General features: G+C 37.3%; 3 protein-coding genes across 4 annotated transcripts; all 3 read left to right on the top strand.

Moving 5' to 3' along the window:
• The first annotated feature begins 2111 nt into the window (after window positions 1-2111).
• LOC131319420 (pectinesterase-like) lies at window positions 2112-5371 on the top strand. Its single transcript, XM_058349649.1, has 2 exons — window positions 2112-2728; window positions 4547-5371. The coding sequence occupies exons 1-2, from the start codon at window positions 2230-2232 to the stop codon at window positions 5230-5232; spliced, it is 1185 nt and encodes a 394-aa protein (XP_058205632.1). The 5' UTR covers window positions 2112-2229; the 3' UTR covers window positions 5233-5371.
• A 1394-nt stretch (window positions 5372-6765) lies between these two features.
• Window positions 6766-9100, top strand: LOC131319371 (pectinesterase 2-like). The gene is made up of 2 exons (XM_058349597.1): window positions 6766-7394; window positions 8293-9100. Exons 1-2 carry the CDS (start codon window positions 6896-6898, stop codon window positions 8991-8993), a joined length of 1200 nt encoding a protein of 399 aa, XP_058205580.1. The 5' UTR covers window positions 6766-6895; the 3' UTR covers window positions 8994-9100.
• Window positions 9101-19004: 9904 nt separating this feature from the next.
• On the top strand, window positions 19005-24327 carry LOC131320371 (NAC domain-containing protein 7-like). 2 transcript variants are annotated; one of them, XM_058351067.1, is made up of 4 exons: window positions 19005-19477; window positions 22682-22869; window positions 23095-23366; window positions 23482-24327. In XM_058351067.1, exons 2-4 carry the CDS (start codon window positions 22710-22712, stop codon window positions 24064-24066), a joined length of 1017 nt encoding a protein of 338 aa, XP_058207050.1. In that variant the 5' UTR covers window positions 19005-19477; window positions 22682-22709; the 3' UTR covers window positions 24067-24327. The 2 variants fall into 2 exon arrangements, with proteins under 2 accessions (XP_058207050.1, XP_058207051.1); XM_058351068.1 differs by having other exon boundaries at window positions 23095-23370; window positions 23486-24327.
• Window positions 24328-24620: the final 293 nt, after the last annotated feature.

Below are 24620 nucleotides of genomic sequence, written 5' to 3'. Positions count from 1 at the left end.
CCTCTCAGTGGTAAATTGTACGCCTCTCAATGGTTAAAGATGCATACGGTATGCACCGCTACGCCTATTGGTAAAATGTTACTCCAATGTTACGTCTCTTAGTGGTAAATGTTACGCCTCTCAGTGGTAAATGCTACGGGTGCATTTCGTATGCAAATGTGCACCCTAGCCATTCTCATGAAATTAAAAGGATGATGCTATGGTGTCCCCAATCATTTTGAGGACACCGTAATTTTTGGCATAACTTCACCATTATGAGTATAACTAAAATCCATTATAAGCATAACAGAACCCTAACAAGATATAACCAAGGAATATCCAAAAAACCAACTAAGGCATAACAAAACCCAACCAAGGCATAATAAACAAGTTATGTCTTGCTATGGTTGTGTTATGTTCATAATGGTTTTAGTTATGCTCATAATGAGTTTTGATTATACTCATAATGGTTTTGTTATGTCAAAAGTTACGGTGTCCCCAAAATGACCGGGGACACCAAAGTCATTCCCAAATTAAAATCATCAATTCAATGAACAGTTCCACTTCTACATATTGAAAACGTTGCAATAAGGGAAAAACTAGGGAATGACTTCGGTGTTTCCGATCATTTTGGGGACACCGTAACTTTTGGCATAACAAAATCATTATGAGTATAACTAAAATCCATTACAAGCATAACAGAACCACAACAAAGCATAATCAAAACTACAGCAAGGCATAACTTGTTTGTTATGCCTTAGTTGGGTTTGATTATGCCTTGGTTAGTTTTTTGGATATTCCTTAGTTATGTCTTGTTTGGATTCTGTTATGCTTGTAATGGGTTTTAGTTATATTCATAATGGTAAAGTTATGCCAAAAATTACGGTGTCTTCAAAATGACCGGGGACACCATAGCATCATCCAAAAAACTATAGTGTCTACCTTCCATTTGGGGACACCGTAATTTTTAGTATAACCTCACCATTAATTACAAACATAACCAAAACTAGTGATATGTATAACTAAGGCCTTACAAAGCATAACCCAAAAAATTCCTAAAAAATGCTTGTAATGGTGAGATTATGCCAAAAATTATGGTGTCCCCAAATGGAGGGTAGACACCATAGCATCGTCCTGCAATAAACCTTTTGGAACTACACTTATTCGATGAAGCGCAACAATGAAAAAAAAAAATGTAGCGACGGTCCTAGCCGGACTGATCCAAGGTAGTAAAAGATTGGAGTTTATATCCACAGTATCGAAGGACTTGATCATTTAAGAAATTCTTGGGCCGGCCATGGCGAGGATACAGGATATTTGCGTATAGTGTATACAAACTGCTCTTGAAAAGTTGGCAATCGAACAGATAGTGCATTTAGGTGGTCGGAGAAAGAAAGTTAGGAGTTCAACTCCACTTTCGAAATGTTAATCTAATTATTCTAACAATTATGATTTTTACCGATAAAAAAAACATTTTGTAGAACAAATTAAATCAGATTTCCTTAACTGCGATGCAATTTCAACTTAGAATATGGATGAAAACCCTCAATAAGGTTGGGATTCCCCTATTGTCTAAATGGTTTAAAAGTCAAAAATACGGATTTCGAGACATGTCACTCTTCTTCCATCTTCCGTACATCAACTAAATATTCAATTACCAAAAATAACTTGACTAAAGTCCTTACGCTACAGACAATTTTTTTAGGAGAAACCGAGCCAAGCAGTTTACTCTCTTGAAGCCTTTAATGGTGGAGCTTGAAGTTGATGATACTCGAAAATCGGTTAGAGCAATTTTCTGCTATGAAAACAGTGGTGTTAGACCTTAAAGTTGTCTATCTAGTAATTAATAAGGGAATGAATGTCAAGAAAATTGGATTTAGAAGCCCTGCATGTAGAAGCATGGAAATAGAAGTGCTCTGCGTTCTTGTAAACTTATCGATCAGCGGCGTGAATTTAATAAGCTTTCATTGATTGCATGAAAATCCCTTTTTATAACGCAGCATGACTTCATTAACAACATAAGAAAACAAATAACCTTCATTAACGCAACACATTAATACCAATCTAGGCCATGTTAAACTGTTTTACGGACACTACTACTTCTCAATTTACCTATGTTTTTAGCCAAAAAAAACATTAAGCCCTATAGTTATACAACCCCTCGCAAGGGGTTGTATACTTGTATCTATCAACTTGTTTACAACAAAGCAGAGTACATATGTATACAAGAAATAAGGCCGGGGGTAAAAAATGGGCACATTAAATGCAATTAAACTTCTATTTCTATTAGCGTTATTCACAATCGCTACCGCTTTGGCTATTGAATTTGCATCGTCTGCTGATTCCAACGACGCAACTCCCAGTAGAAATGTTTCGAGTTCAGAGGGGGAAAGAAGTCTTCTGCAACGGATGCTGAGAGGAAGACGTCGAAGAGGGAGAAGGCCAAGTGGACAGGCGGGCATGAGAAGGGCGGGTAGGAGGAAGGGTAGGAGGGCACCCGTCGTAGTGGCTCAAGATGGGTCGGGAAATTTCCCGACTATCAAGGCTGCTCTTGATGCGTCGCTCACGAGGAAAGGCGTCGGACGATTCGTCATTCACATAAAGGCAGGGGTTTATAATGAAATAGTTGTTGTTGATGAGAGAATGAAGAATATTAGGTTCACAGGTGATGGCATAGGGAGGACCATTATCACTGGACACAATCACAACAGTTTATTAGGCCTTCGTACCTGGAATTCTGCAACTGTGTGTATGTCTCCCTCTCCTCTCTATCGACACATGATCCATCGCATTCCAAATATTATTTGATTTGTTCATTTCAGTAAACTCTTAATCACATGATCATGATAATTTTTACGTACTATTGTTAGGAATCAAATAAACGTCCTAAGAATTTAAAAAAAAAAAAATCACCATATTCATTTTTAACCAAAATTTGTTTTTTCTTGTATCTTTTTCTGAGATTGATTCTTTATATTCTTATACTTATCTCATTTTTACCCTTAGATTAGAAGCTAGCGCACAACGGCTTTTCAGCTTTTGTTGCTCGAAAATCTCTCTTTCACCTCTGACATCTCCTCCTTGTCTTCATTTTGATTGAGTCGCTTCTTCCTTCGAGCAAGTGCTTGGTTAGCTCCTTGTTGTCTCATATTTTGCGATCTTTCAGTTCAGTTTGTGTGTTGACGATCAAAGACCCCGAACCGAATTATATTGTCAGGTCGCACCCTGAAAGTCTATTAACACTACATCATACACAACGATGTGCACAACATGATGATGTGTCATTATTTCATTGGTTGTGTTAATTAAATAGCATCTCATGCAACAGGAAAATGAACAACAAAAGGTACTTGATGTAGCGTAGTGTGTTGAAAAAAGGAGATCGGGCGACAAGATCGCGACAACTTTTCCTTAAATCTGTTTAGTCTGAGAATACCCATGAATAAAGGCAATAACAATTGGTTAATTCACACAGAATACCCAAAAGTTGGCAAAAAGGAGAACACTCTTTATAATTTCATTAATAAAAAAAAAAAAAAACTCCATAGCCCTAAGGCTTAGAGCATCCGCAATGGGAATAATCAAAATCAATAACCAAAATGTGTCACGTCAGCATTTGATTATCCAAAGCTTAAAAATGATTTTGATTATTGAAAAATGTTGCTAGTTTTGGTTATCCAAAACCTAAAATTTGATTATTTTTAAGGATGTTGCTAAGTTTGATTATACCATTATGAGTCATCTTTTGCACAAACATTGTTAACTTTAAAAACAATTGACATTTGATTATACTACTGTGGATAGCCTTACTCTTACAACCTTACTTATAAGCAATCCTTGTAATACTAAAAAGGTAAATTCAAATTAAGAAACTACTGCCTTATTAACCAAGATTCTAAATAGTAAAAGAAAAATTAGATCAACCTAAGTACGAAAATAAAATAATTCAAGACTAAAAATAGGAGATCACAAAATTTTCTAATCAAACACTATTTTAAATAATCACTATATCTTTCATGAATTCACACCGGCATCGATACTCGAGCATGTTGTGCACATTGTTGTTCTAGCTAGATGTTGTGTGAGTAGCAAACTCCACCCTCCATTTATCTCTGTATCTTGCACCCTTCTTTTGGCCTTTGTGTGTATTCAACGCTCTTCTCACCAAATCGCTAGCTATTCCTAAGGTGTCGCCGTCATGATTCAAGGTGGAATGTTCGTATTAATAATGAGAATAAGTTATATACACTGGCGGTGTAAACATTTGTTTCCTCTAAATTAATTATATCGCGCCATGTTATTAAAACAGTAGTCTCAATTAATAGAACATGCTGACGTAATGTAATTGATTTGGAGAAAACAAATGTTTTACACTAGCGGTTTAAATAATTCAATCTCTTTAGTAATCCCGATGGCCAGCTCCCTTTGTCGCATATCGTGCGTATCATTCACAACTGTGACTAGGTCTTTGGTCGAAATGTACCAAAATGATAAGTCAAAAAGATCATACCCCATCACTCTAACTAACATATTCCCTAACAACATATCCTTGTTAAAACTTTTGCAGTGGTTCAGGGGGACGGTTTCGTGGCTCGGGACATAACATTCCAGAACACACACCGGAAGGCGCAAGCCCCAGCGATCACAATCGACGCCCCGCGGTCGGCATTCTACCGTGTGGGGTTCGACGGGTACCAAGACACCATTTTATTCAGAAGTGGCCAACAGTTTTTCAAAGAATGCGACGTTTACGGCACCGTGGATTTTATATGCGGAGATGGCACCGCAATTTTCCAAAACTCCAACATCATCGCCCGAAATTCCTCCACTGGTAACCAAATCACAATCACGGCCTCAAAGCGAGACGACGCCAACTTGTCCACTGGGCTCGTTTTCCAAAACTGCCGGGTCACTGCAGCGCCTGATTTAAGAAAGGAATTTGGGTCCAAGGAGATTTACTTGGGCCGGCCGTGGGGGGACCAGGCGAGGACCATTTTTATGAACTGTGACTTGGATCTGCCAATTCATCCGGAGGGGTGGTTGGACTGGCCAGGTAGGCCCGAGTCGCTTGGCAAGGTTTATTATAGGGAGTTTGGGAACAGGGGTATGGGTTCCTTGACCCGGGGGAGGTGGAGCAGGTATCGGGTTATTATGACTGATCGAAATGAGGCGAATCAGTTCACGGTCGCGAATTTTATTCAAGGTCACACGTGGCTGCCAAGGACTGGCGTGCCTTATTTCCTTGGTCTATAAGGCTAAATTGGTCTTTAATTTTGGACATCGAGCTATTTGCAAGGTCATTGTGGAAGGAATTGAGCAATTGCTTTTGATGAGGAATTTTCTCACTGTTGATTGTAGCAAAGGTCTTCCATTAAACTTGGCATTAATTTTGACTTTTCTGTTGATAATTAAGGAGGTATTGTTTCTAGTTTTGTTAAAGAGTTGGTAAATCAAACTTGGAGAGTGTATCTGTAAATACCATTTAAAGTTCCAATAAAACTATGGGTATACGATTTGGTGTACACCAAATTTTATGGAACTCGTCTCGGGATTTCACACAAATAATCGAAAAAGTTTAATTTGTTTAAAATATTATTTTTAAGGGTCTCCTACAGAAAATTAGTTCGGTTTGTTATTGGTAAGGACTTGAGATCATTTTTTTGCTCAACCTAATTGATATCCAATTGAGCTAATTTTTTACAATAATTTTTTTTAAAAATATTTTAACTAAATTGAGCGGTTTAAATCATTTGTGTAGAATTCCGAGGTGAATTCCATACAACACGGTGTACATTTTTTGCACACCAAATGGTGTACAACGACATAATTGTGGAAGGATGTGTTTTCGCGATTGTTATGACTTAAAAAATTTCTAAGTTTATTAAGGATGCAAGACTAAAATTCAATAGTAAAATTATACTAGCCAGTTATTATTCAAAATTAATTAAGACTGCGAGAGTAATACTGCCACCAAAGGTAATCCCTGAACCCGACACGAATATTAAAGTTTTAGATAGGCAGCAGAACAAAGATGTTACGAACAAAGATGTTTCCAAAAATCGTCCAGTATGTACTGTGGAGTCCCACATCTACTGCGAATAACACATTAGTTTGCACACTGAACTTGGGATAGATTCTGGGCCTAGTTTTTAACCAAATATGAAAAATGCAAATCTGGCATATTATACACAATGGGCCTTTGAGATTTGTTGAAGTATGATAAACTCTTTGAGAAGCTGGCGTCGTTCCTTCCCTGGTTTTTTTTTTTTATTGGTTTTGAGTGGTGTTGTCGTTGTGCCATTGCTACGTTTAGCTTTAGTTTTTCATTCCAAAATATTAATAAATTTGTTCGAGAAAAAAAATAGAAATTGTCCAATGAAACAAGAAACATTCAAAAAAGAACGGTAAGCTAAACAATGTTGAGGTTTTAGTTATCCATTTAAGAAATTGCTAATTAACAATGTTTAAGCAATTTTCTACTATGAAAACAGTGGTGTTAAACCTTAATTGTCTAATTAATAAAGGAATGAATTTCAAGAAAATTGGAATTTGAAGCCCCGCAGAAGCATGGAAATTCAAGTGCTCTGCGTTCTTGTAAAGTTATCGATCAGCGGCGTGAATTTAATAAGTTTTCATTGATTGCATGAAAATCCCTTTTTATAACGCAGCATGACTTCATTAACAACATAAGAAAACAAATAACCTTCATTAACGCAACACATTAATACCAATCTAGGCCATGTTAAACTGTTTTACGGACACTACTACTTCTCAATTTACCTATGTTTTTAGCCAAAAAAAACATTAAGCCCTATAGTTATACAACCCCTCACAAGGGGTTGTATACTTGTATCTATCAACTTGTTTACAACAAAGCAGAGTACATATATACAAGAAATAAGGCCGGGGGTAAAAAATGGGCACATCAAATGCAATTAAACTTCTATTTTTATTAGCGTTATTCACAATCGCTACCGCTTTGGCTATTGAATTTGCATCGTCTGCTGATTCCAACGACGCAACTCCCAGTAGAAATGTTTCGAGTCTTGAGGGCGAAAGAAGTCTTCTGCAACGGATGCTGAGAGGAAGACGTCGAAGAGGGAGAAGGCCAAGGGTACTGGCGGGCATGAGAAGGGCGGGTAGGAGGAGGGGTAGAAGGGCACCGGTCGTAGTGGCTCAAGACGGGTCGGGAAATTTTCCGACTATCAAGGCTGCTCTTGATGCGTCGCTCAGGAGGAAAGGCGTCGGACGATTCGTCATTCACATAAAGGCAGGGGTTTATAGGGAAGTAGTAGTTGTTGATGAGAAAATGAAGAATATTAGGTTCACAGGTGATGGCATAGGGAGGACCATTATCACTGGTAGCAATTTCAGAGGTTTAGGCGACCTTAATGCATGGAATTCTACAACTGTGTGTATGTCTCCCTCTCCTCTCTATCGACACATGATCCATTTCATTCCAAAAACTATTTGATTTGATCTTTTTGGGTACATTCCAACTAGAGACCTAGTCACAGCCGTGAATGATGCACGCACAATATATACGTGACGGAGGGAGGTGGCCATCGAGACTACAAAAACGAGCATTCCACCTTGAATTAGGATGGCGACGCCATAGGAATAGCTAGCGATTTGGCGAGAAGAGCACTCAATACACACACAGCCCAAAAAAAGGGTGCAAGATACGGAGACAAATACAAGGTGGAGTGCTTTGCTACTAACACAACATCTAGAACAACAATGTGCAAAACATGCTCGCGTACCTTTGTTCATTTTCCTGTTGCATGAGATGCTTTTTAATTACTACCATTGAAATAATAACACATCATCATGTTGCGCGCATCGTTGTCTATGATGTTGTGTTAATAGACTTTCAGGGTGCGACCGGACAATATATAGATTGGTTTGGGGTCTTTAATCGTCAACACACACGCACTTGCTCCAAGGAAGAAGCGACTCAATCAGAATGAAGACAAGGAGGAGAGGTGAAAGAGAGATTTTCGAGCCTACAAAGCAGTGAGCAACAAAGGCAGGCTTTTCAGCCTTTGTGCGCTAGCTTCTAATTTAAGGATAAAAATCAGAAAAGTAATAACATAAAGAATCAATTTCAGAAAAAGATACAAGGAAAAACAATTTTTTGTTAAAAATGAATATGGTGATTTTTTTTTTTCAATTCATAGGACGTTTATTTTATTCCTAACAATAATACGTAAAATTTATCCTGATTAGGTGATTAAGAGTTTATTGAAACAATACCCCATCACTCTAACGAATATATTCCCTAACAACATATCCTTGTTAAAACTTTTGCAGTGGTTCGGGGGGACGGTTTCGTGGCTCGGGACCTAACATTCCAGAACACGTACCGGTACCAACCAGCCCCGGCGATCACAATCGAAGCCCCACAATCGGCCTTCTACCGCGTGGGCTTCGACGGGTACCAAGACACCATTTTATTGCGAGGTACTGGCCGACAGTTTTTCAAAGAATGTGACGTTTACGGCACCGTGGATTTCATATGCGGGGATGGCAACTCCATTTTCCAAAACTCCAACATCATCGCCAGAAAATCCTTCACCGGTAACCAAATCACAATCACGGCCTCAAAGCGAGGCGTCACCAACTTGTCCACTGGGCTCGTTTTCCAAAACTGCCGGGTCACTGCGGCGCCTGATCTAAGAGAGGCTTTTGGGCGCACGAAGATTTACTTGGGCCGGCCGTGGGGGGACCACGCGCGGACCATTTTTATGAACTGCGATTTTGATCTGCCCATTCATCCGGAAGGGTGGTTGGCGTGGCAAGGTTCGTCTCCTGGGCTTCTGACTAACCCTCCTGTTGATTATAGGGAGTTTGGGAACCGGGGTATGGGTTCCTCGACCCGGGGGAGAGTGAGGTGGGCGGGGTATCGGGTTATGACCGATCGAAATGAGGCGAATCAGTTCACGGTTGCGAATTTTATTCAAGGTCAAACGTGGCTGCCTAGGACTGGCGTGCCTTTTTTTCTTGGTATGTAATTGGTCTTTAATTTTGGGCATCAAACTATTTGCAAGGTCTTTGTTGAAGGAAGTGAGCAATTGCTTTTGATGAGGAATTTTCTCAGAGTTGATTAATGCAGTAAAGGTCTTCCATTAAACTTGGCATTAATTTTTTATTTTTTTGTTGATAAGGAGGTATTTGTTTCTAGTTTTGTTAAAAAGTTTAGTAAATCAAACTTGGAGAGTACTGTGTATCTGTAAATGCCATTTAAGGTTCCAATCAAACTATGGGTATAACATTTGGTGTACTCCAAATACACATCAGTCACATTCTATGGAACTCATCTCAAAATTCTACACAAATGATCAAACAGTGCAGTTTATTTAAAATATTGTTTTAAGGGTTTTCTGTAGAAAATCAACTCAGTCTGATATCGGTAAGAACTTAATTAATTTTTTGCATAATCTTACCGATATCTGATTGAGCTATTTTTTTTACATGAATATTTAAAAAATATTTAAATAAATCAAGCAGTTTTGATCAACTGTGTGAAATTCCGAGGTCGATTTCACATAACACGGTGCACATTTTGTGTATTTTGGTGTACACAGTCGGACTCTTGTCTCGCTGTCTCAGTGTAACGACATAATTATTGAAGGACATGTTTTCGCGATTGTTATCACTTAAAAAAATCTCTAGGTTGAGTTAAAACTTATTCAACAGTAAAATTATACTACTGGCCTGTTTTTATTCAAAACTGGAGTAATTAAGAGTGTAAGACTGCGAGACTAATACTGCCACCTAAGGTAACCATTGTACCGAACGCGAATATTAGAGTTTTAGACGTACTGTTAGGCCTGAAACAAAAATACTACGGACACAGATGTTTCCGAAAATCGTCCAGCATGTGTGGACGCCCACCTCTACTGCCAAACCAACATTGGGCCAGACATTAGTTTGCGCACTGAACTTGGGATGTATCCTGGGCCTAATTTTTAACCCAATATCAAAAAATGCGAATCTGGCATATTATGGATATATAACGGGCCTTTGAGATTTGTTGAAGTATGATAAACTCATCGCTACAACTCTTCCTCGTAACAACAAAAACTGGCATTGTTGTGCCATTGGTACATATAGTCTTTGTTTTTCTTTCCAAATATTGATAAATTAATTTCTTCGAAAATAACAAAATAAAAATTGTCCAATGAAACAAGAAGCATTAAAAAAAAAACGGTAATCGTGATTTGCAGTGACATAAGCAAGAAAATTGCAACGAACATCTAATTACTGGAGTAATTTATTAATTCCTAATCATTTTGTTGATTTTCCTCGGCCTTCCTATGACCCTTTGTTAGTTCTCATTTCGCATTCATATAATTACAGCCATAATTGTTATTACCACTATAATCTGGGTCGAAGGGGACTCGTAAACAACCAATGATAATTTCTACTGTTGTATAATAGTAATTTGTTTCTTGGTGTGTGTTCCCTTTTTTCAAAAAGTAAAAACAACAACATACATACATGCAGTACTGCAAAGTTATAAACAAACCTTTTGTCGTTAGTGCAATAATGCTGCATACACAAAGATTTACCACAATCAGCCATAATAATTAATTAATGTTGACACAACACACTTTAAAAAAACAAAACTAAAACGTACATGAGTTTTAGTTTGTCGACATGACCTAACGTACAGAGCGACAGAGAGAGATCTAGGAGGAACAATGACCACCTAGCGGCCAGTACCGGTAGCGCCGACCACCACCACCGCCACCGCCACCGGAAGCACCTCAACTCCACCGTCGGGGACCACCGATGCAACCCCTCGAGAAGATCGCCTCCCCTAGGTGCAACCACCGATGCTAAACCCACCCACCGACAAGCGCGCGCTCTCTCTCTCTCTCCGACTTCAGTTTCCACACTCAAACTTGTTTGGATTCGTACATTGATTGTATGTGCTCCCTCTCTCTCTCCAACTTCAGTTTCCACACTCAAACTTGTTTAAATTCATTCAAATGTATGTGTTCTCAGATTTTATCCCAGTTCAGTTTGATAGCAAGTGATTCCAAACGGGTTATTGTTGCTAGTGTTATTCTTCACATCTGTAATAATACAATTAATTCTAGATGCACGTGTGTGTGTGCACAAATTAAAGAAGTCAAACAACTCATTTTGAATGCCTTTTGGCCCACCCAAAAAACCACCATGCCTGATTTCAAGAATACCAATTCTCCATGCCTTGATAATTACTAAGGTTGACTGGCTACATTAATTTATGATCTTCCCAACGTAAAACCATAATTAATGTCTTTGGGTAATTAAATTGGGAACTGAATCTAACCAAATCGTTTAAAGGTCCTTCAAGTCACCAACGTAGGTTTCTCTCAAACCCCGAGGGGTAGTGCAGTTGGTGATCGGCCAGGACAAAGGGGCTTACCATCCCAAGGTCCCAGGTTAATTCGACTCTCCTAAACTGTGAAAAAACTCTTGGGGCCATCCATGCGTAAAAATCTTTGGAGATTTAGTCCCGTACGTGGTGTGTGCAAGCTGGCTTGGGGACACCCTGTATTAAAAAAAAAAAAAAAAACCGTAGGTTTCAAGATTTCGGCCTAATCAAATCACCAAAATTAGGTGTCAAGACTACTTATAGTTATAGAATTAAGCTGAATGTACAAAATATTTATCCTTATAGAGCAGGATATGAAAGGTTCAGATACACAATTAATCATCCATAAAGCCAACTTTAGTTGGTTAAGTTGGTTAATCCCATCAGTTCATAGGTGGTCAACAAGTATAGATCAATAGTTATCCTTTCTAATGATTATATCACCATTTCCAAAGAAGCTTAAGGCTAACTCAAGGAGACCATGATTAGGGTGAACAAGTAAAACACAACCAAAAAGGTGTAATTCATCAATTAATTAACACATCCTGATGATTAAAATAAAATAAAACTTCAATGGACATGGTTAATGAGCCAAGTTGTGGTACTTCATTCATCTATTTAACACATCCTGATGATTAAAGTTACCAGCAACCTACCGGTTACGGTCCTAGCTATCATTATTTATATGACATAAGAATTACATGCAAAATTCGCATCAAAAATGAGATTGTTCAAATGTAACGATCTGCACCAGCTGACTTGCTAATCCTTACCAAATTAATCGCGTGGGTTACACAGTAGGTACTCACGAATCCTTATTTCTTTCCAAACTTTCCGTTGCGGGATGTTACAGTATATATCTATTTCTCGATCCATACAGATCACACCCATATGTTTTCTAAAAAATAGAGTGTAAAAATCATTTCTCTATTTTATTCCTCTTCCTCATTAGTTCCTTTCATTTGTCTGGGGGCAAAGTGTAAAAATCATTTCTCTATTTTATTCCTCTTCCTCATTAGTTCCTTTCGTTTGTCTGTGGGCAACAAAAAAAACTGGTGAGGAGTTCCATTCTTACTGTAGAGAATGATGGGTTTTGTACACTATCCCGGTCCATAAGGCCTACATGTATTCAATACCGGAACCTTTACTCGATTGTCTGACACTTTCTTTTTTTAACCGCAAAAAAAAATTCATTAACCTTTGAAATTGTTACCGAAACTAGTAAGAACAATGAGAATGTCATCACGTTCTTAACAAAGTTTAGAAAAATTCTATGCCCAGTTCGAGACTCAATCATAGTCGACACTTCTTATTACAAAGTACATTGTAATTTCCAAATTTTATGTACCCAAAACTACGAGTGATTATTCAGATAGAACTACCATGTAATGCTTTAAACGGTCCGTTTGACGGACGAATAAGATTTTTGTGAATAAAGAAACATGGTGGATAAGGGGGGGGGGGCACTACCATGTAATGCTTTAAACGGTCCGTTTGACGGACGAATAAGGTTTTTGTGAATAAGGAAACATGGTGGAAGGGGGGGGGGGGGTGTGCTATTCCGGGCCCATAACAAAAATTGAAATCGTTCATTTTAGTAGAACTCGTCAAGACCTTCGACCGTTAAAATACTTGTGTTTGTTGGTCACCGATCGATTTCCTGTTAGAACACATCTATATAGCCTTGAACAAATGGGTGCAATTCAGTGTGATAAGTGCACTTATTATCAGATAAATGTGTTCCGATCAGGAGTCGATCGGTAACCAATGAACGTCATTTTTTACATGGTCAAAGGTCTCAACGACCTCTACAAAATAGAATACTAAACAAATAAAGCATTACGATTCCGATTTTTGCGTGGGACCCGAAACAGTACCCAAAAAAATCTAAACTGGACCGGGCTTGTTATACTATAGGACACGCTCTTAAACTTACGACAGTGGCAATGATGACGGTAATAATGCGAATGTATGTGGGGCCCGAGGTGTATTAATCCCGCCGCATGCCCATTGGTTGCTTCTACGGTTCCACCACTAAAACTCTGCCATGTCATCACCCAAACGGAGACCCAGGGAGGGTTGGCACGGAAAACAATGATTCTTTCTAGTCGTCATTATTAACAAAAGTAGGACCCATTTTAATCCCCACCACCCATCCGAGAGACACTGTAGTTTCTTTAATTTGTTTCTTTTTTTTGGTAAATCACCGACGCAATTAAAACTAGGAGTAAAATTAACATTCCTGCTATCCGGACAGACAATTTATAGAGAACCACACAGAGACAAATACGTTTAGCTCAATTTTGGGTCTAAAATAAATTTAGAAAAATATTCATAAATTTTTGAATATTATTTTATGGGGTCCTGTAAAAAATCAATTTCAGCAGATATTGGTAAGTATTACTTTTGAATTCGTAGGGGTGAACTGAGCGACCCGAAATGGGGCTAAACGCGTTTTTTTCTGCGTAGTTCTCTGCAAATGGTCTCTGCTATTAGAATTTTACAAGAGCTTACAAGCCAGGGGTGTGCAACCCCTACCAAATTCGCATAAAGTAGATTAGCAATACAATTAGGAATACAAGGGTAGATATATAATCTCATGTCGATGGTGTGTCCTTTGCTCCCGGCTCCAGATCTTCAAGTGTTTGAGTTTTAAAATTTTTATTTTGTATATGTATCTGATTTTGAATATTATTGATAATTATTCGTGTATAGCTACTTATAATCTCAATAATTTTGATTTAATTTGAAAAAATATCTATTATTTTACATTCTTATTTCTCAATTTCTTTCACAAATGGTAAAAAATAAACACGTGATAGTTGATGTAGCCTAAAAAACCATTCCAATAAAAAATATATGTCTACTAAGCCGGCCCCCCGGTTAAAACCCTGCTTCCGCCACTGCACACAATGATTTGCTTTGCGATAAATGTGCTCGATAAACACCACCTCAAATGCTCCAATAAGTACTGACCAGCAATCAAGTAGAACGCGCTCGGGGTGATTTACCGTGTCATGCTCATTAAGAAGTTGAATAACACCCAAAGCATCAATCTCAATTTCCAGATTCCTCACGTTTTCAGTTGTCGCGAGAGCTAGCTCATCTCGCAAAGCCCAAACTTTCGCCATCGGGATCGAGTTTGCTGTTATATTTATGTGAAAACCTCCTACCCATCTACCGAAGTGATCACGCAACGAACCCCCTGTGCATGCCGTGCCCAAGGTCGGGTTAAGAGCTCCATTAGTGTTGAGCTTCACAAAGTTCTCCCTTGAAGAGACCCAACCCGGCCACAGGCATATTAGTTTTAGTGCGAGAGCCATTTTTCTGAACGAAGAAGAAGTGTCACTCCAAAGTTTTAGCGACTGATTTTGGTCTTGCCAATTGTAGCTAGAGTTCGGATTTGGACCGGTGTCATGATCGAAGAGCCTAAGACCCTGTTTCTTTTAGATTTTGAGGAATATTTTTAAAAGTAATAAATGGAGAGAGATAAATATAAAAAATTTATTGAGAACTGTGCGCTGGGATTTTGAGTACCAAAAACGAACAAACCCTAAATTGCCCCAACTTGTTTTAAATGCATAGAAATTTCAAGCGCTTTCTTCTTTCCGAAAATTGATAGTACTAGAAATGAGACTATCATGTACTCCTATTATTTTTCAAATATAACAAGTATTTTGGAGGCCAATTATGAAGCAAAAATGAATTATTAGTGCATTTTCATCTTATAATTAATCTCTTAATTTAGTTATTTTTGGACTTGTGTGTAGAAAAAATATATTGTATATGAATATAATTTTTGACTCTACTAGTTAAAATTCCTGGCTCCGCTCCTAATTAGAGAGTAAATCTCCCAAGTACAATATTTTTTGGTTCATACGTTATACATCGGCAGGAGTTAGCGGGGTGTTAGTATGTTAGTCAACTGGGGGGGTTCAGAAGCTTTTCATAGCCCTGAATCCCAAGCCTGCTCCTCATAAAACTCGATCTCAGGTCACCACTAAAGAGAGAAATGAGACAATCAACTTGATCAACAAGCTTGGTTTCTCCTCTCAAGTACATACACTCCACAGATAATATGAAACCCAGAGCTAGCCACCCTTCATATATAAGGGCGATTGATCATGATTCCTTGAATGCCCTTTCTTGGTATCTTTACAGGGCGAAATGAACATGGGGGGTGGGGGGCTAAAAACGGCCCCGTTACATTCGACTTTTACGATATATACGCATGTATTTGAAAAGGCATATGTATCATCATGAAAGTCGGTGGTGGAGAGGAAACGTATCGGTCACGAACAAATCCGGTACGTTCAATATTGATGTCACGGAAATATAGTAGTAGTATATATAACTAGCTAGGAGTACCTTTTTAATACGGTGCCAATTTTGTGATATGAACATTAAAGGTTAATTAGTTTGGAAACTTTTGTGCTCTGTCAAAATTTCATTTAAATTTTTTTTTTAATCTTTCATGAACTATATATATATATATATATATATATATATATATATATATATGGTGGGAATAGTTGTGTATATTTCATATTCAAAGCGATAAATGTATAAACCAAAAACTTGATGTGAATCAAACGGAAACTCGAAAAATACAATTAAAAAGAGAGTGACAATGAGGTTTTGGGCTTCTTTACCTTTTTTGTACTCAAAGTATTGAGCTAATTGTAGACATGAGGTCCTTGATGTTTGGAATTTGTGTTTAATTAGTCCCTAACCCATACAGCGTTAGCTTTTGTCAGTTAAACTAGGGGCATTTTGAAGTTTTTTATCATATAAATTTCATCCAAAATGGCTTATTTACCATGTCCGTCCCTAACATATTTCTGAGTGACGTATTGGTCTCTAATGTATCGATAATAAACATGTGGTCCATGAAATTCTAGTCAATGTCTTACGAAAAAAAACTATGTTATGTTCTCTTCTCGCCACCATCAACTTCATCTTTTAGGACAATAAGTTGCTCAAAAGTGAATTGGTTGATGAAAGTGTGAAGAGAGAAAAACATTTATTTAGTATTATTTTTAGAAGGGTATACAATGTAGGTGTTTGCATTGAGAATAAAAAAAAAGAGTACTTTTAGGAGCTCTAATTATATGTGATTGGCTCCCTAAAAAGCCGTTGCATTTGACAGAAGAATCAGGGTTCGGACCTGATTGACACAAATTCGAAATGTCGCAGACGAAATGTCTAAAATTGGTGCATTAGGGACCAAAATGACAATTGCCCAATACATTGGGTATCAAAAAGGCAAATAAGATAATCTTGGACAAGTTATGTAAAGTAAAATATCTAGAATGGCCCTACGTTTTAACCGACATATAAAGCTAATGTCGTCTTAATTAGATCCATTTAAACACAATTGCAAACATCGGAGACAAAATGCCTATACAATTGATATATTGTAGACCAAAATGTCATACACCTAATACATTGAAGACCGAAAAGGTAAAATAAGCGTGACAATTATTCTTCCACAACATTATAAATTCTTAATTTAAGAAAATCACTACATTTAGAATTTAGAAATCCTCCTAAACTTTGCTGGTAGCTTCTTTCTAATCGAAACCATGAAAGTTGTAATGAAGCCAATTAGAAACCCCTAACAAGTTTTAATTAATGTTAATGTAGATAGGACAAAAATTTAAGGGGTAATAATGAGGAACACCAAATTTTTCATTTTGCTACAGTACTTGTCATTGGGGACCACTCATCCTCCTTTGCAACATCAAAGCAATGGGTACCAACGGTCCAATGGTCCCCAATTCATTACAGTAATGAACAAGAAATGGGAAAGGACCAAGTGCTATAAACCTACATGGAGGGCCACCTTACCCCATACACACACACACACACACACACACACACATATATATATATATATATATATATATATATATATATATAGAGAGAGAGAGAGAGAGAGAGAGAGAGAGAGAGAGAGAGAGAGAGAGAGAGAGAGAGAGAGAGAGAGAGAGAGAGAGAGAGAGAGAGAGAGAGAGAGAGAGAATTAATCATTTTTAACTAGAGAGGAGACTGTTCCATTACGTCATAACCAAAAATGCCTTTCCATATTTTATTCTATCCTTTTCTTTCTTTTTAGTGCGAATGTTTTGATGAATGATTCGAGAGTCCAGTTAATTTTTAAATTTACTAATATTTTCTTTTTAGAGATTATAATTTTTACACTATCTTTTACATTCTCACACACAAGAGATTATTGCTCCTGAATTATCCCAATAGTCATCAATATGTAAATTTTATACTATTGTGTGACGGAGAAAGCAATTGGAACATTGGTCCAGCGGCTAGCCACGAGCAATTTTTCCTCCCGCACACATACATATAAGAAATATTAAGCACTAAGTAAAAAACTTCGAAATACATTTATAAGAAAGGGAATGCAAAAATCATTACCCATTCATTAAAGTGCATAAACTTGTATCAATTGTGTCTCCATTTAGACGATGAAGTGAAGGCCTTCAAGTCAAGTAGGTCCATAAAATCCATTAGGATATATTGTTAAATCAGATGGAGCAACTTTCCCATAGAAATATTCAGTGACCATGCATGTATGATGGGCCTTTCAATCTAAGAGTTATTATTTTCGAATTAGGTTAAAAAAAAATTTATAGTATATATACCTTTCCAGTGAGCAGACTCAACGATGTAGTACATTGTTTTTTTTTATTTTATTTTAAACAATGTACTAGTACATGTTCGCACCTTAACATGAAAAATGTTGTATGTGACAGACCTTAAAGAAATTTCCGTGTCCGATCTAAATCAGTATTGTTAATAGCATATACATAATCAACCTCTATCCTTTGGCCATCGATTATAACTTCAACTTTTCTGCCGCATTTAAGTTTTTATCTTGGGTATATAGTGATTTTCATATTTCTTTTTTCAACAAATACACTCTATTTTTTTTTTTTGTCTTTTATTGAAACTTTTATATATAAATTTTCACTAAAAAACAAGAACTAGAATGTAGTTATTAAAAAAGAGAGTGAAAATCATTTCCCTTTTGAGATTAAATTCTTTCCACCGGCGGTGGAAAACTTCACTTTTTTACCACCGTGTATTTATTGTTGATCTGAACCGTTTATCTTGTAGACCTCACATAATAATGTATCCATGCAAAAAAATAAACTTGATCGGACATCGATAGGAGTATCAAAAATTGAATTTTGCTTTGTAAAATAGATAGTTTATCTTTATTATTATTGACAGAAATCAAATCGTCTATTTTATAAACTAAAATCCAAAATTTGATATATCTATCAACTTTCGATCAAGTTTATTTTTTGCATAGCAATACTAGATTACATGTTTTAAAATATGAACGGTTCTAATCACAACAATAGATACTCAATAAGGCCCATAATAAACGGTGGTGAAAAAAATGAAATTTTACTTGGATCGATCATTGGTCGGCCCAGCAGCTACCTAGGTCTGCCACGAGCAATTTTTCCTCTCCCACACGCACACATGCGTATATGTTAAAAAGTTGACATCTGAAACAGAAACATTCTCCACTTTAACTGTCTCTTTCAGTTGCGGGTGGTGGAGGTGGCCGTTTCCCCCACGCTGCTTCTCTCTCTCTCTCTCTTGGACGCCTTCCCTTTTTCCCGCCCAAAAACTTTCCCAGCAATTTAGCTGACAGTGAAAGCATGTAATCTCTCATCATTAGGGTTTCTCTCTCTCTCTCTCTCTCTCTCTCTCTCTCTCTCTCTCTTCATCTGGTGTTTATATAAACGCTTTTCTTTTCCGTTCTCCCATTCCTTAGCCTTTCCCCCTTTTCCACCTCTCTATTCACAACGCACACTCCTCGGGATCAGATCCGACAATTAGACAAACAGGACAAACATAACAGCTGGAGGGTTCAAGTCCCGAGGCCATATATTCCTACTTTTACTCTTTTTGTCTATGTTTTCTTGTTTTGGTGTTCGTCTGTTTTGCCAGCCTCCTCTTTTGTTTGCCCAAACCCTAGAATTCAACTCATCAGCACCTTTGGAGAAGAAGAAGAGGTTATTTGCTTCTTGGTGAAGATCTTGACTCCACCCAGATCTGTTGCTAGCAAACCTCAGGATCTTTTTTCTCCCCTCATCTGTGAGCTCTCTCTCTCTCTCTCTCTCTCTCTCTCTCTCTCTCTCTCTCCAAAGTTGATCAATTTTTCGAAGCCATGCATCCGTCTCCATGTCCAGATCTATGATCTATTGGACAACTGTTTTGTTCTACAAAGGTTGTTGTCTTCTGTTATGTTTTTTTTTTCTTCTTTTTCTGGATCTGCTTCTGTTATATACTCCATGGTTATATATAAGTAGTAACTAATTTCCAAGCTTTTCCGTCCATGTCAAAGGGTCTAGCTGCTACCGCTAGTGAGTGACTACAATTCTTTGAAAAAATAATATGCCATCTCAGAGGACCCATGCTTTCTTCTTTGAATTTTAATTTCCAACTCGCTTTTGGGATTTTGACAAATGCATCCCATTCAAATCTCATCCCTTCAGAGTTATAAGCGTATTTAGTGTGTGCAAATAAGTACCCTAAGGAGTTGGAATGATGTTCAAGGCACTTAGACTTAAAAGGGTTTGTTTCCATATAAGATCTCAAGTTCGAAACCTATTAGCTGCTGTCAACTTTTTTGACACTAGTTTATACGGAGCTTCTTTTTTTTATAGGTAACAAGATTTTATTAGAACTCGATAAATAGTACATCGAGACAACCAAACCCTATCTTCAAGAGAGAAACTTGAAGCATAGAGAGAGCCAAAGGAAAGAGAAAAATGATACATCCAACACGAAGTTGAATGGAACACACAAACATGAAGCTCATACGGAGCTTTATGCCTACTTTAATTACACTCATCATAAATAGGCGGTGAGATTGAGCTCTGGGATTAGCTGAGGAACACACAAGTTGACCCGGACACCTCAGTTATAAAAAATTCAGGGTCTAAATTAAATGGTCAGAGTTATAATTTGTATTTGTTTATATCTCTTGTATGCTAAGGATGTGTTTGCTGAATTCGACTATTATGTTAGTATTACAGCAGTATATTTTTGGCATGTTTTGGACTATCTATATAACCACTTTTTTAAATTTGTATTACTACATGTCATCATCACAAACAATCATTTCAAACAGGGAACTATAATCGGAAGTGCATGAGTTGTTTGTTAAAATGTGGTAAATTAGATGAATTTAGTAACAGCAGCGTGAAGTGATTTTATGATGAGATAATTCGAAAGTCATTTTGTTCGCTGAAATTAGTAATATTCACATGAAAAGTGATAATAATGAATGAAGTGAGGTACATCATACATGATTATGTTTCCTGGGCTTTATTAACATGTTACTCCATTAGTCTTTGTAACAATTTTAAAGATAAATAAAATTTATTTTGCCATTTCAAAAAAAAAAATACATATTGCTCCATTGTGGATCCTTACCAATGCCTTTTTGCATTTGGACAACATGCCGACATCGTTTCAGTATAGGTATGATCTGTAGAAGAAGAAAACTTTAATCCAAACCGTTCTTCTTCTTCTTCTTCCTCCTTTTCCTTTTTCAGTTTTATTCTCAAATACCGAAAGTCTTACTGCACTCACTTTGGTTCTAGTATATCATATCCAACCCAATATCTTAAGCTAGTAGGTTAAGAGGTCCCAACATTATATTAAGCGATCACTCATTTAGATCCAAGCAATGTGGAATTGTACCTCCTTAACCGGATCTATTTATGTGTTTGGAAGTTTTTTGTAAATGACAAGTTGGTTCATGCACTAGTCATATCTAACTTTTGCCCCCGTTACATTTTCCCTCAATCAAGAAATTCAAGACTAATAAGAAAAGCATTATTTATTTTTCTCCATAAGAGTAAATGACCAATATCATATGGATTGAGGCATTTTTTAGGTTAGTTGATTATCTTTCATTTTGGTTTTCATGTTTTATTTATTTATTTTTTGGATCGGCAAAAATATTATTGATAACTCAATAAGGGTACATCGAAGAAAGCAAAGAGAAAAAAATTGCCCACGAACACCTGAAAAACAGCCGTGGCCAAAACAGCCACCTTCGTCTTCCGACCCCATGTTTTATTTTGTTAAGAATAGCAATCTCACATTGTTTGGGAATGAAATAGGTGATTAATTAGTATAATGTTGGGACCTCTCTATTTAATGCGTTACTGGGATTAGTGTACAAAATGGAACTGGCCGGATTGGACTTGAGTAGGCTGAATATTATGCCATTAATTGCGTCATCTGAAGTTGAGATTAGCAAATCAGTTAGGCAAATTATTGAGTTCTAGTGTTCCACGGTGACTATGTTGGGTTGGCTAATGTACATGTGGTCACATTGCGGATCTCAATTCCTTTGGCAATAAATAAATGAAATTAAAGTTGAGACCAATCAATTCTTCAATTTGATTCTCGTTTTTACTTACATAGATAGTACATTAATCAATTTTAGATTTGGTGAATGGACTCTAAATGTGAAGTAAAAAAAAAGTTCAAAATTGAGAGAAAAAAAGCAATTTTTTTAGGCCTTTGATATCATTTCTCAATTCCAAAACAAACAAGTTAAGTACAAAATGAAGAACTAGGAACTTTTTTTTTCTTATTACACGGATTAGGAAATATTAAGATAACAAAATAACCCAATAAAAGTATACCCAAAATGGGAAAAGAAAATTAAGAGGGAAGCTTTTTTTTTTTGCTTGGCAAACGAAACATTTTTATATTACTTGAAGGGGGTACATCGAGGGAAGATTCAAAACTCACAAGAGCTTTGATACACCAAAAGATACACTAATACATACACACGCATCCAACAGATAGTTGAATGGCACACCAAAAAACTACGAACCTTACAATCTCAATTTTTGGATACCATTTAAAAAAATCTTGAACTCCTCCACGGTGTAGACATTAGCTTCCCTCCATATTTGCGGGGTGCGTGGCATTCTCTTCCTAAGACGGTTCAAAGAATAGGTTAGAACACAGTGTTAGTTGCCATTCTTGCTTGAATTTTCTTCACTTTTGAAACACCATCGATCATACGTGTTATGTGGCTAGCTAATGTCGTCTCCATATTTGTTTGATCTAAGCCTGAGCATTTAGACATAAAAGGATGTCATAAACTGATTCATGTAGCTGGTTCCAATTTCATCCCAAGACATAAAAAGCTCTATTTGGTTTGCCTTAATCTTATTTAAACTCGAGAGATTTACCTCGATCGATCGATCAGTTATTCTTTCCATGATGATGAGATTTATCCAATTGCTGAATTTGCTCAACCAATTGCAGGTCTTGGATTCTAGTTGGGGGGAAAACAATGAACACATTTTCACATGTTCCTCCTGGTTTTCGTTTCCACCCAACTGATGAAGAACTTGTTGATTACTACCTTAGGAGAAAGGTTACTAGCAGAAGGATTGACCTAGATGTCATTAAAGATGTTGACCTCTATAAAATAGAGCCATGGGATCTCCAAGGTACAATAAAACAAAATTTTTACCGTCGTTAACATTCAGTATCACATCTGGATATTATCTAACGAGCACCACTTAATGATGTTATCCAGGCCACTGAGAAGATGTGGTTGCTGCCACATCGGACATATTTTGTTACCTACCATATATTAGTGTTTTATTCAACATACGCGGTTTTCTTATTCGTGTTGGATTTTGGTGATTTTACGGGGGGGAAAAAATGTACAGAGTTATGCAGAATAGGAACAGAAGAGCAAAACGAGTGGTATTTTTTCAGCCACAAGGATAAGAAATATCCGACGGGGACTCGAACGAATAGGGCTACGACGGCAGGGTTTTGGAAAGCAACAGGGAGAGACAAGGCTATTTACTCGAAGCATGACTTGGTAGGGATGAGGAAGACCTTGGTGTTTTACAAAGGCCGAGCCCCAAATGGACTGAAATCGGACTGGATCATGCACGAGTACCGGCTTGAAACCGATGAAAACGGCACCCCTCAGGCAAGTATTAATCTTTATTCCACCCCAATAAATTTCTAACAATTGGCTTTGAGTTCGACATAAAATTTAATCAGAAACAAAAATACTAAAGCGCGGGCATTTTTGTTGAGAGCAGGAAGAAGGTTGGGTGGTGTGTCGAGTGTTCAAGAAGCGACTACCGACGGTGAGAAGAATGGGTGAACACGATTCGCCGATTTGGTACGACGATCAAGTCTCATTCATGCCAGATCTAGAGTCCCCAAAGGAAAACCCTAATCCCAATTATTTGCCTAATTACCACCACCCCCACAACTCTTATGCTTGCAAGAAAGAGCTCGACTTTTCGTACCAAAATCCCCCTCATCACGGCCACTTCTTCCAGCTTCCGCTCTTAGACGGCCCGAAACTACTGCTCCAAACAAATCCTATGGCTGCGTTCGGACAACAAGAACAAATTCAACAGGCCCATAACCAAAACTTGAACTATTACGGCGATCAGGCGGTGGATCAGGTGACGGACTGGCGGGTTCTCGACAAGTTTGTTGCCTCTCAGCTGAGTCAAGAAGAGGCGCCGAAAGAGAATGACAACTCAAACAACGCGGAAAACTGCTTCTTCCAAACATCATCCGATCATGAGTTGATCAACAAACAAGACCAGATGGGCCCGGAGAATGCGGCCTCGACATCAAACTCCAGTTGTCAGATGGATCTGTGGAAGTGAAGAAGAAGAAGAACAAGTGCATAGTAAACAACAAACAGTACATACTTATTATATCATAGGGTGTCCATTTATATTGGGAGAGAGAGTTGGGAAATCATGATGCAGATTCATGTACATAATAAAACTAAAGCAAGGTAATTAACCTTTAACTGTCTTAGTTAATTAAGTTAATAGTAGTATCTGGTAAAGTACTCCCGACTCTTGAGCTCATGAGTCTGAACGCTGGTGTATCTATGTAATTCAGTATTCATATTGTTTGTAGCCTATATATATATATATATATATATATATATATATATATATATATATATATATATATATATATATATATATATATATATATATATATATTGATGTGGGAGCCACATGTGCTGTTTATGGAGTCAGCCTGTGGATTATCTCATCTTAAAAAATAGTCTTATTAATAAAGCTACATGTTGTAAGTAACCTCTTATTTGTTCAGTCCTTAAGTTCGTACCATCAATCGATAGAGGGGTAAGAGAGTGAAAAATTCATGTCGTTGTAACGCGTTTTTTTTTTTTTACCAGCAAGGA

This window comes from Rhododendron vialii, chromosome 3a (assembly GCF_030253575.1).
Source record: "Rhododendron vialii isolate Sample 1 chromosome 3a, ASM3025357v1".
NCBI classification, from domain to species: Eukaryota; Viridiplantae; Streptophyta; class Magnoliopsida; order Ericales; family Ericaceae; genus Rhododendron; species Rhododendron vialii.
The sequence above is the reverse complement of the archived record's forward strand: the minus strand, read 5'-3'. Positions and strand labels throughout refer to the sequence as shown.

Coding starts and splice junctions, on each gene's coding strand:
- LOC131319420 (XM_058349649.1), top strand. CDS start 2,230: ATGGGCACATTAAATGCAATTAAACTTCTATTTCTATTAGCGTTATTC. Junction 2,729..4,546: donor CTGGAATTCTGCAACTGTGT/GTATGTCTCCCT, acceptor AAACTTTTGCAG/TGGTTCAGGGGGACGGTTTC.
- LOC131320371 (XM_058351067.1), top strand. CDS start 22,710: ATGAACACATTTTCACATGTTCCTCCTGGTTTTCGTTTCCACCCAACT. Junction 22,870..23,094: donor AGAGCCATGGGATCTCCAAG/GTACAATAAAAC, acceptor AAAAATGTACAG/AGTTATGCAGAATAGGAACA. Junction 23,367..23,481: donor ATGAAAACGGCACCCCTCAG/GCAAGTATTAAT, acceptor TGTTGAGAGCAG/GAAGAAGGTTGGGTGGTGTG.
- LOC131319371 (XM_058349597.1), top strand. CDS start 6,896: ATGGGCACATCAAATGCAATTAAACTTCTATTTTTATTAGCGTTATTC. Junction 7,395..8,292: donor ATGGAATTCTACAACTGTGT/GTATGTCTCCCT, acceptor AAACTTTTGCAG/TGGTTCGGGGGGACGGTTTC.